Below are 12,832 nucleotides of genomic sequence, written 5' to 3'. Positions count from 1 at the left end.
GCAAACATCAAAATACTGATTTCAGAAATTGGATATCAGACAATGTTACCATCTTAAATGCACCCCAACCCCAACAGGAGCTACACTAACTGTCATTAATTTCAGAGCATGAGTGAAAGCACTGTGCACCAGAGTGCCAAAAGGAATGGAAAAAAAGCCACTGTAGAGATGATGGTCTGAATATGTGATTATAGGATCTCCTGTTTTTCTGACAAGTGATTTAATTACCTGGCAGCTCACAATACTAGCTGGTACAGTATTTTCTACTAACCAAAAAGAACTGTGCTGTCAAATATCACATAAGAGTGTCAGCCTATTGGCGCCTCTTGCTACAAGTAAAATGCCTAGCTGTTTGAGCACACCAACACTGATAATGTAGAATTGTGTTACACCCGTGGCCACTTTACTGTTGATTAAGCCTTCTTGGTACAGTCAGAAATTCTGCTGGTACAAATAAGACAACAGACCCTGCCATATTGTAAAATGATAGCTTGCGATTGGCACCCTGTGTTAAACACTAAGGGCCAAAGTCCCTGAAGCTACTATAGACATGGATACAAAATAAGGTATTTCCTGACTGTATGAAATTATCTCACTAAGGTCATCCTAGGGACCTGTAAACCAAATATTAAAGCTGTCTGACCAGCGGTTTTGAAAAACCAAGCAACCCAACAGTCGACAGAGCTCTGCTGTATTATGTAGATAATAACTTTTTGTGACACATGTATTGATGAAGAAGGTGGATATCTTTGATAGCTCATTTCAGGATGGCCTGACCAAAAATGGCAAAATTAGCTGCAAAAATACAAAATTGAAGATTTCATCATAATTTCAATATATTACATTAAGATAAAGCCTAGGAAGCTGTATACCAAATATCAAAGCTATCAGATGAGTAACTTTTGAGAGACAAATATTTTGACCAATAATGGCAAAAATTGACCCCAAAATACAAAAATTGAAGTGGTAGCCATGTGCAGCCTGAGTAATACTATACTGCTTGGAGGCCCTGGGTTTCTGACTTAATGGTACCTGCCGGCGAAGTTCTGCTGGGGTTAAGGACCCAACCCAGGCCAATAAAACAGGGAAAGCCTAATTCACGTGCCGCGTGCCACGAGCCGCATGCCACGAGCCAAAGTTCACGATGCACGATTAGCATGTTAAGCTACTATAGGTGCATTTTCACTCTACCGGTAATTCACTGTATCTATTCATCTTCACTGTTAAATCACATTTAATAGACGCCTTGTATGTGCATAAAGTGGTGACCAGGGATATGTGTGTTCATGAATTCAACATGTGCTGGCCGGTAAGGGACTGAAAAAAAATTATATGGAGGGAGGGAGAATTTTTCAAAATGATGCTGAGAAAATTGACTCTCCCCAATTGTTATGCCGTCCCTCAGCAACGTGCCGTAGTCAACATCAATAATATTTTATTTGACAAATATTTAGCCTCATCCCACCAAATATGAAGGCTGTTGCACTATTATACTGGCAAATAAGTTAAATTCAGGTCAAAGGTCATCCTGATTACTTGATATTTTTGCTGTACACTTTCCTCCTATGATGGCCATCCAGCAAAAATCAGACTTATTGCCATATTGGCTATGTCAAATGTCATCCTGGTCGCTTGATATTTCAGCAGAAATCTCAGTTAATATAATCATCTCTGTCCACTGAACTTCAGACCTCAACCTCTGTTTAATAGCTAGCCTATAATTTATATAGATGTGCATAATTAGTGAGGTACAGGATGATTTGAGGGTCAAAGGTCGGTGTCCCGTACCAGTCACAGTTCGATAGACACCAGCCGTCTTTGACTCTCACGTAGGATAAGCCAAAGCTTAGTTGCAGAGGGGGATAGGGCAGGTCAAAGGTCAAAAATTGTAAAAATCTTCTTAATATTATCATGGCTTGAGACCTAGATATTTGAAATATATCAATCTTACCATATGGTCTACAAAATTAATGTACAGAATTTTGATTGATCAATTTTAATGTTACAATTTTAAACGCAGTGTGATTTTGAAAAATACTGGCCCTCCCTCCCTATAATTTCTCTCGACTTCCTTTCTGCATATGCCCCTTGATGTAGAATTCATAAACACACATTCGCTAGTCACCGGTTCATGCATTTAGAAGGCGGCGTTGAAGCCCGAATATTGATTTATCCATGAAAATGAATCAACGAATTAAATTGGAGTGTAAATGCACCTATTTCCACCTTAACATGCATCATGAACTTGGGCTCGCGGCACGCGGCACGTGAATTAGGCTTCCCCAATGAAACACTGAAAGTCGTGTATTACAGCTCTCTGCCATTCGATCGGCTTATATTCTTTAATGGTTAAATACAGCATTCAACAGGAACGTTTTACTACAGAAACAGTTTACTGGATCTAAAGTGACAGCTTTTGAGACTGCTCTCTAAATTTAACTCTCTGCTTTATGGATCGTACATAGCTCCACCCAGCAGGAAATGAAGGCTGGAAATGAATGTCTGGAATGCCAAGTATGCCCACTGGAACTATAGCAACGGAGTACTGGAACGAACTGTCTTTCTGTCTAGCAAGGCTAGAGCAGCAACACCAGAGTTTAAGGTGATACTCTGGGAACAGGAATCGAGCAGCAGCCATTAACCAAGTCCTTAACTGGACTTGCCCCTCTGCTCGCTTAACAGGAATCTGGTCTCAGTGGGGTTGGCTGACGGCACACTGGCTGCTGAATCGATGCTGAAGCCCCTCGAGGCTAAGTCAGCAGTATATCTGCAGTACAGTAGCTCGAGGTTTTGCTTGCGATGGGTATTTGGGTCGGACGGCAAAACCAGAGCTACAGATCCAACCGTCCTGAGTGTGCAGGTGCCAAACAGCTGGCCTGTAGCTCTGGTTTTACCGTCCGACCCAAATACTCAGGCAAAACCTCAAGCTACTGTACTGCTAAGTACTGTACTGAAGCTAAGTCAGCAGCTGCTCAGGATATCTGCAAGCCTTGCTGTCGAGACGTCTGAGATGTTTCGTAATACAGCAACTCTGTTCGATCAGCAACTCCGTTCTATCTGCTTACAAAACTCTTAAGTCCAGATAGAGATCTCTGCTACTACTGCTTGGCATAACACTCGGCATCCTTCCCCTGTGCGCGGAGTAGCGCCCGAAGCTAACTCAACAAAATCACACAAAACTCTGGCTTAAGTATGACTTTTCCAGCCAATCAGAAGTTACTTTTGCACACGAACAAAGCCTTAAGCCAATGACATACAATATTTTGCTCATTATGATTGCCTAATCTGTATATTAATATCCCTACTTAATATCATCTTAATACTAATACTGCCACGTTGGCAAAAACAACTGTCAGAAGAAGTGATAAATGACTACACACTCTAAGACAAAGAGACGCATTGGAATGCAGTCCAGTCATGTCATCGGATATGTCTACTGACCTCTTAAGTGCATGTACCAAGGACAGTACGCTACTCCATACTATAATTAAAACATAAACACAACAATTAAAAGGCACTTAACTAATTAAGAAACTATTAAAAAGACAATTACACACCCAGAAACCACAATAGATATGACTGAGCATGCCCAGAACTCATTGGAGAAAATTAAGCTACCCCAACCAAACAAAGTAGGGTTCTAATTTCTTAAGGTGGTTATGGCACATAACGAAGCATTTTTTCCTCAAAATCACTTTTGCAAAGATTCATAGAGTTTTCAGTAATTTGTTATCCAAGATTAAAATGTTGGTTGGGCTCATCTCTTAGCGTGACAAGCAGTCATAAGTTGGGTGAAAAGATGTGTAAATTTAAGCAAATTTATGCAAATAACCAAACTTCTTGACTTCTTATTTTCACCGATTTTCAACATTTTCAGAAAAGTCTTCTTTGGCTAGGTCAAATTTTACAAGATTTTCACATTATGTTCTTTAAATACCACTGCACAACCAAAAGTTTGTGTGGGACTTGAGTTCTTAAATTTTGAATAAGAGTCATTGCAATTTGTCTTGGATGTCAATCTTTCTGCCCCTGCCTTGTAAGAATGAAAATAGATGATGCAAAACAAATTGTCATTTTTTTCTATACTCTAGTTTCAGGTGAAATATTGAATTTCGTATAAATTTCATGTAGTAGAATCAATTTTATTCATTAATACCAAAATTTAAGTATTCTACCCCAAATATACACCCCTTCATCCTTTGAGTAAACTATTGCTACCATACTAATCTTAAGATTTTCTTCTTTTTGAAAATATATACTTTTTAGGAGGTTTTAATGTCATCTTTGATAAGAAATATTGTTTTAAAAAAACATGCTTTGATTAAGAGCAAACCACCTTAATGATGAACAATGCGTTGTGTCATGTGACAGGATATGTCAATATCCATGTGACAGGATATGTCAATATCCACATTGTGAGCTCAGACACAACCACTCATCCAACACTTTCTGAGTCTAATTTAAGTAAACTCAGGAATATATCACAACGTCTTGCCAAATTGTGGTGCCTCAAGCTTCAAGTGATCTGCATTCAATAGGTGAACAGATTTGGACGTTTATTTCTGTTGAGAGAATCAGATGTGTGATAACTGCCAAGGTATGTTCTGTCCTCTCTATCTAGTAGAATATGTTTTGTCGCCAGGAAAAGTTTTTATAAAAAGACACTTTGTTGAGCAATGGTGACTGATGTCTCAGGGCTGCTAAGTCATTTATTTTGGAATATCTGCTTATTTAATCCAAATTTTAACAGATTCATTTATGACATCTAAGGCAGCCAGCTGGGGCATCCAGTATACAGGAAATTATACTTCTAGTATAGTCCGGACGCCCTTAGCCGCCCACAAGATGTCACACACAACTCATACATTGCAAGTGTCGATGTTGCAGTCATTTTTTGCTCACGTGTTCACATACATGAGCATATGTCGCAGCGATGTCTGTGTGTGTGTCTGTCTGTCTGTCTGTCTGTCTGTCTGTGCGCTCGATATCTCAAAAAGGGCTTATCAGATCAGAATCAAATTTAGTACATAGAATCAGTTTGCAAATGGCAAGAACTGATTAGTTTTTGGTGGGTGTGGCTTGCTTACTTTTTGCTCATTTGAATGATTAATGATTTAGGAAAAAATGGCTTTACATTGAGAACGACTGCACACAATTTGATGAGACTTGCTACAAATGTTGATCACACCAAGATGTATTGCCAGTGGGAACCATTAACCCTTTCACCCCCAGTTCCCTGTATACAGGTCCAACTTTACAATAGAAAACAATGGATTTGGGACAAACCATGGTGGTGTAAGGGTTAAGGGGTGACATGAAAGATAGTAACTAATTTGCATATTTTATGAACTTTCCTAATTAGGGATATATATCTGATTTGACTTGATCAAAATTGACCATCTTGGTATGTATATTGTCAATATACATACAAGATTGGTTCAATTTGATCAAGTCAAATCAGATATATATACCCTAATTAGGAAAGTCATAAAATATGCAAATTGACGATACTATGATTAAACATTATTGAAATGTCATTAAGCATTTTAAATTCAGCCAATTCCTAATTTGCATATTTAATGAACTTTGCTAATTAGGGATATATATCTGAATTGACTGGATGAAAGTTCATGAAACTTGCTACATATATTGAAGCTACTAAATATGATACAACATTATTGAAAGTCATTAAGCATTTTTTCTTCAGCCAATTCCTAATTTGCATTTTCAATGATCTTTTCTAATTACCGATATATACTGGGATTTACTTGATCAAAGTTGGCAAAGCATGCTATGTACATTGATGATTATACCAGCTTAAAACAATATTGAAAGTCATTTCACATTTTCATGTCAGCTAATTTATAATTTGCATATCTAATGAGCTTTCACAGTTTGGTATATATGGCTTGAAGGACTTGGCCAAAGGTAATTACACTTGCTATATAAAGTGGTGATACAATGACAGCAGTCAAAGAAATTTAATATTTTTATTTCAGTAAATTACATATTTGTATACTTCATGGCCTTTTAGAATCAATGTGGTAAATATTGTTCATTATGTTGATCATAATACTTTCAATGAAGTTGCAAACATGTGGCAAAGGTTCAAACTCACACATAACTGCAAGATATAATGAAAAACGTGAGCATTTTCAGTTCATATCTGGTATCGACTGCTGCTCCCACCCGGATGAAATGGTAACTTTGTTTTAGTGATACAATTATTTCTTATTATTTTTAATAATTAAGAAGATAACATCATATTTTTAGACTATTTATGTCCATTTCACCTGTGTAGAAATCTGTCTTGGGCATTTCTGGATACTACTAATCAAGACTGACATACTAGTTAAAACAAAATCACACCATACATAAATATTTCATTGAATCATAAAACATATTAACGTGTAGCTATATGTCATACTACAATGTCCTTGTGCCATTGGTGTGAAATTGTCAATTCACTTCTGAATAATGGCTCTGGGTGGACAAATATTAAAAACAAAATCATGGCCACAGACTGCCATATTGAATTGTATTGCCATGTAAATTGATATGCATGCATCTGGACATCATTACCTTAACCAGCTTTTGTCTTGTGCTAGGGGCAAACTATATATAGTATTGAAATTCTTTGTGCTGTTTGAAGTTGTAAAGCACATGTATGGGGCATATTGTACTGTCTTCGTGCCAACTTTGAATGAAATCATTCAGGGTGTGTGTAAATTATAGCTCTTGGCACAAAATGGCCACCTCACAGCCATATTTGATCAGATGAAGAAATAAAAATTAAGGTGTAGGTGTATATGTAAATGCTATATACGATATGCTATAATATGTTGTCCAACAAAATTAAGTCAGAAATTCAAAAATCTGAAATACGTAGGATTCTACATTTTTATTGTGATGTTTGTTTTATAGAAAAATTTAATATGCCAAACTAACAAACAACTTATTGAGTATTTCAGAAACAGTAGTAAGATAGATGACATAAAATTACATTTTATCTTTACGTATCTGATCATGAAATTGCTTCAGATCAATCATTTATTCCCAGGAAAATCAAATTTTGAGTAGTGAAAATTGAACTCCCCGTCTTTAAAAAGCAGACAAAATCACCAGAATTGTATTACCTTTTGTAAATGAACACTAAATTCAATGACTGTTTTTAAGGTTACCCGAAAAAGCATTGATTAATCTTTAAATCTCTCCTGCCTATTTTGATAAGACATGCTGTAGGGAAGACAATTTTGAACTTGTAACAGTAAAGGGACTATGTTGATTGTTGAATAAGCATATTTTGATGTAAAAACAGACTTTCCGAAACACATGAAAAGAATAGTAATGTATCAACTTCTACAACGAGCACAAATTAAACGATCAAACAATGTTAGTATACTCAACTTATCAACATTATCATTTCATAATATACTTATAGATCAAGGGTTACAGGAAATACTGCATCCAGCCCTGTTGATGGTTATGTCATTTCATAATATACTTAGATCAAAGATTACAGGAAATACTGCATTCGGCCCTGTTGATGGTTATGTCATTTCATAATATACTTAGATCAAGGGTTACAGGAAATACTGCATCCAGCCCTGTTGATGGTTATGTCATTTCATGATATACTTAGATCAAGGGTTACAGGAAATACTGCATTCGGCCCTGTTGATGGTTATGTCATTTCATGATATACTTAGATCAAGGGTTACAGGAAACACTGCATTCGGCCCTGTTGATGGTTATGTCATTTCATAATATACTTAGATCAAGGGTTACAGGAAATACTGCATTCGGCCCTGTTGATGGTTATGTCATTTCATAATATACTTAGATCAAGGGTTACAGGAAACACTGCATTCAGCCCTGTTGATGGTTATGTACCCTGATCACAAATCTTTGTTTATATTAATACCATGACATAACAATACAAATATTTGTCCTGTCAATCCTGTCAACTCATTATTTTTCCTGCAGGGACAATGGCAAACACACTCTCTGAAGCACTGCTTGTATCAACATCATGGAATACAGCATCAGATGACCTGACATCACAACCAACTAAAACACTGGTCAAAGATTTCTGTGAAAACACACTGAAATCTGATGAAGTGTCTAAACTCTACTGTACTGTACTTGATGTTGAAGTCAGTGAAGACCAGAAGAAAGATGCAGAAAGTGTTGGAGTTACTTTGATCCCGGCTACAAGAAGTAAATGGGCTGATCCTGATGAAGACCCACCAGTAGTAAACTGGCTGTTCAACCATGACAAATACTACCAACAACTGAAGGACTTGCACAATATTAAATATGTAGTCAGCTTTTCTTCCAAGACAAAGAATGCAGCAGCCGCTATCCATGAAAGTCTTTTTCCCCAAGCTCAGTTACACCAGCTATCTCCTCCTGAGCAAAATGGGGTCTTGTTTACTTTTGATATTTGGAATAAGGATGCTTGTGGACTGACCAATTATCACAGGACTATTATCCATGATTTCTCTATCAGGAAGGCCAAGGCTGGTGAAAAACTCATTGCATATTCCACTGTTATAGATGTAGAACTCAGTGAAGACCAGAAGATAGATGCTGAGAAATGTGGTGTTACCTTGCTTCATGCACAAAAGAAGAAGAGAGCTAATCAGAAAAAAGATTTGCCAAAGTTAGAGTGGTTGATGGAGCATCAGAGTCGTTACCCTGACCTTGGTAAGTTGGAGAACATCAAGTATGTGGTTGGTTATGCTCCAAAGACTGGATGGGCTGCTGCAGATATTAGAGAGACACTGTTCCCTGATGCAAAACTTGTCTTGATTAACCATGCCTGTCCAGAATCAAACTGTCTCTTGGAAAATGATGATGAGGAAGATCCTGAATTGGAAGAGGAGATGTTGAAAATGGCAAGCTTAGCTGATTTGTTATTCTCAATTGGTCCTACAATATATGAGTACTTTAAAAATGCCTATAGAGCAACTATTGACGGAAGACAGCTTTCAGATATCCCACATGAAGAGATTCTTCCAAAACCTGGACAGGTTTACTTTGAAAGTGAAATGGTGATTGGAACAGATACTGATAGAGCTCGCACCATATTGACATATGGACAGCTTGACACTCAGGAAGCCTTGAAAACTTGTGAGTTAACAGCTGCATCCATTGGAAATGTTGCTAACAACTTCAAGGAATGTCATAAGGTATGCCCAGACTGGAAGGTTAAAGGTGTTTCCAAGCAGGATATCAAGAAAACACAAAACTTTCTCATTGAAAAACTTAACAGTGCTCATGTCATGCCAAAACTCTATCCAACCTATTCAGTACAGAAATTGTTACAAGTTCTTCAACAGTCTCACCTCTGCCTTCCTCCATCATGCTACACTGACTACAGTTTTGAAGGCTTGGAAGCAATGGCAGCTGGTCTACCAACAAGAGTCCAGGATGATTCACACATTGCTAGTATGATTGAAAAGCACTTTCCAATGCATACAGATGTCTGTGTCATGACATGTAAGGAGACATGCAGGGACCAGAAAATATCAAAATGTTTAACTTCCAAAACTGAAGCTTTCATTCATGCAAGAATCTTAAAGAAGATTTCAGTCAGAGTGAAGTGGTCACAAAAAGCTTGGCAAAATTTGCTTCTGTATTCAAAGAGGAAAAAAGGACCAAGAAATCAGGTACTGGTCACATTATAGGCTGAAATAAATTTAACATTTTTTAAAGATTACAGGTAAATATTGAAACCTATGGTGTAAAATAGATGATATGCCATACATATTGCCTTGTACTGTCTGTTAGAAATAAAATGGTAATCATATAGGAAACTTTCGTGATATGGTGATTTAATATTCCAACTCTGTTTCCTTGTCGAGCCTACTGTGTCACTAGAATAGTTGAAGTGATTGTTGCTATGATATATATTAATAACAGCCATTTTATATAGTATTTATGTAATGAAGGGATGTAACAGCTCTGCAACATTAACCTAGCAGAATTCTCCCATGGACTTTAACCATTATCAATTTTGGAACATTAAAAATACAAGCGGCCGAAAGTGTTATTCTGTGGTTAATGATCGGGGATTTTTCTTTCATATCTGTTCTTAAAGCTTTGCTAATGTTTGAAAGTTTAAATGCATGAAACAGGGCATCTGATTCCATGAAAGAGTATGATAGATTATTAATACACGCATCAATGAAAATACAAAAGCTTGATATTTGTAATGAAATAGGTGGGATTTGGTTACAGTAAATGAACACGTTTTTACTTGTCAAAAACTATCATCACATTGGAGATTTTTACATTACATTTCAGGAAAACATAAAGGAAATGGGAAAGAAAAGGAAAAGATACTGAACAAAGTGGGGCAGTGCACCATTGGATGTCAGTAACAAAAGGAATAAAAACAAAAGAAACCACAACAGTGCACCATGGGATATCAGTTACAGAAGATACAGATAATACAGAAGATAGGGAGACTATAGACACTGCAGCAGTGCATCATGGGATGTCAGTCACAGAAGATACAGAGACTATAAAGACTACAGCAGTGCACCATGGGATGTCAGAAAAAGAAGATATGGAGAGTACAGAGACTACAGCAATGCACCCTGGGATGTCAGTCATGGAAGATAAGGAGATTTCTGAAACTACAGCAATTTACCATAGGATGTCAGTCACAGAAGATGCAGAGACTGCAGACGCTAGAGCAGTGCACCATGGGATGTCAGTCACAGAAGATATGGAAACTACAGATACTACAGCAGTGCACCAAGGGATGTCAGTCACAGAAGATAAAGAGACTACAGACACTACAGCAGTGCACCATGGGATGTCAGTCACAGAAGATAAAGAGACTACAGACACTACAGCAGTGCACCATGGGATGTCAGTCACAGAAGATAAAGAGACTACAGACACTACAGCAGTGCACCATGGGATGTCAGTCACAGAAGATGCAGAGACTGCAGACACTAGAACTGAGCACCATGGGATGTCAGTCACCGAAGATATGGAGACTATAAAGACTGCAGCAGTGCACCATAGGATGTCAGTCATGGAAGATGCAGAGACTGCAGACACTACAGCAGTGCACCATGGGATGTCAGTCACAGAAGATACGGAGACTACAGACACTACAGCAGTGCACCATGGGATGTCAGTCACAGAAGATGCAGAGACTACAGACACTACAGCAGTGCACCATGGGATGTCAGTCACAGAAGATGCAGAGACTACAGACACTACAGCAGTGCACCATGGGATGTCAGAAAAAGAAGATAAGGAGAGTACAGACACTACAGCAATGCACCCTGGGATGTCAGTCATGGAAGATAAGGAGACTACTGAAACTACAGCAGTGCACCATGGGATGTCAGTCACAGAAGGTAAAGAGACTACAGACACTACAGCAGTGCACCATGGGATGTCAGTCACAGAAGATAAAGAGACTACAGACACTACAGCAGTGCACCATGGGATGTCAGTCACAGAAGATACAGAGACTATAAAGACTGCAGCAGTGCACCATGGGATGTCAGAAAAGGAAGATATGGAGAGTACAGAGACTACAGCAATGCACCCTGGGATGTCAGTCATGGAAGATGCAGAGACTGCAGACACTACAGCAGTGCACCATGGGATGTCAGTCACAGAAGATGCAGAGACTACAGACACTACAGCAGTGCACCATGGGATGTCAGTCACAGAAGGTAAAGAGACTACAGACACTACAGCAGTGCACCATGGGATGTCAGTCACAGAAGAACAGAGACTGCAGACACTACAGCAGTGCACCATGGGATGTCAGTCACAGAAGATGCAGAGACTACAGACACTACAGCAGTGCACCATGGGATGTCAGTCACAGAAGATGCAGAGACTACAGACACTACAGCAGTGCACCATGGGATGTCAGTCACAGAAGATGCAGAGACTGCAGACACTACAGCAGTGCACCATGGGATGTCAGTCACAGAAGATACAGAGACTGCAGACACTACAGCAGTGCACCATGGGATGTCAGTCACAGAAGATGCAGAGACTACAGACACTACAGCAGTGCACCATGGGATGTCAGTCACAGAAGATGCAGAGACTACAGACACTACAGCAGTGCACCATGGGATGTCGGTCACTGACACAGAGATTGGTGAAGGCACAGCAATGCAGCCTGGGAGTTCAAATACAGGTGTGGAGACAACAGACACTATTACAAAGAAATCTTGGGTAGTCAGTGACAAAGAAACAACTTCTAAGAACAGCAAACAAAGTGAGACATTTTTGAAAAAAGAAAGTGCCAGTAAAGAACAAAGACAAACAAAACAAGGACATCACAGGAAAAGAAAGAAGATGAATGAAAGTGACAAAAAAAGAAAACCCAAGATGCCAAGAAAAGAAATCAGAAGTAGGCAACGCAAACAATCCAATCCTGGAAGGACTGAAAGAAATGAAAGTGGTCCTATGAAAACAAACCAGACCAAATACAAAACTCAGAGGATGAAAGAAATGAGTACCAATCCAAGCAATCCACCACCATTAGACTCAACAAAAGCTAAAGAAAATACAGGTGATGTATAATGGTTGTCGTTTGTTTTTAACTTCTTTGTTATAATTTTCTGTACTATAAACACTGTGTCTTGTATTCTCTGAACTTTTTCACTCCCGTTTTCCTCTGTAGAGGTCCACCATGCTGGTGAAAGGGTTAAAGGTACATTGCAATGCCAAGTGTTCAGCTTGTTGAAATAGCCTGCATATGTATATTTTATGCAAAAAGTGTATTTTCAGTCTAGACCGAATTTCATGAATTGGCAATTGATTTGCCTTGAACTATCCT

The 12,832-nt window shown here is 38.4% G+C and overlaps 2 protein-coding genes and 1 long non-coding RNA gene across 6 annotated transcripts in view; 2 read left to right on the top strand and 1 right to left on the bottom strand.

The window, feature by feature from the left end:
- The window catches only part of LOC139124035 (uncharacterized), a 104,505-nt gene that overhangs the window by 5,245 nt on the left and 86,428 nt on the right, over positions 1–12,832 (bottom strand). The window lies entirely within an intron of this gene.
- Positions 4,390–9,692, top strand: LOC139124279 (uncharacterized). The gene is made up of 2 exons (XM_070690420.1): positions 4,390–4,597; positions 7,987–9,692. The coding sequence occupies exons 1-2, from the start codon at positions 4,579–4,581 to the stop codon at positions 9,690–9,692; spliced, it is 1,725 nt and encodes a 574-aa protein (XP_070546521.1). The 5' UTR covers positions 4,390–4,578.
- LOC139124026 (myosin heavy chain-like) overlaps positions 11,782–12,832 on the top strand; it is a 22,997-nt gene continuing 21,946 nt past the window's right edge. The window contains exon 1 of the mRNA XM_070690163.1: positions 11,782–12,565. Within this exon, the coding sequence (XP_070546264.1) occupies positions 11,800–12,565 (766 nt within the window). The 5' untranslated portion in view covers positions 11,782–11,799. The remainder of the gene's footprint in view (positions 12,566–12,832) is intronic.

The sequence above is a fragment of the Ptychodera flava genome, assembly GCF_041260155.1.
Source record: "Ptychodera flava strain L36383 chromosome 23 unlocalized genomic scaffold, AS_Pfla_20210202 Scaffold_23__1_contigs__length_28996876_pilon, whole genome shotgun sequence".
In the NCBI taxonomy this organism is placed as follows: Eukaryota; Metazoa; Hemichordata; class Enteropneusta; family Ptychoderidae; genus Ptychodera; species Ptychodera flava.
This window is presented reverse-complemented; position numbering and strand designations above follow the sequence as displayed.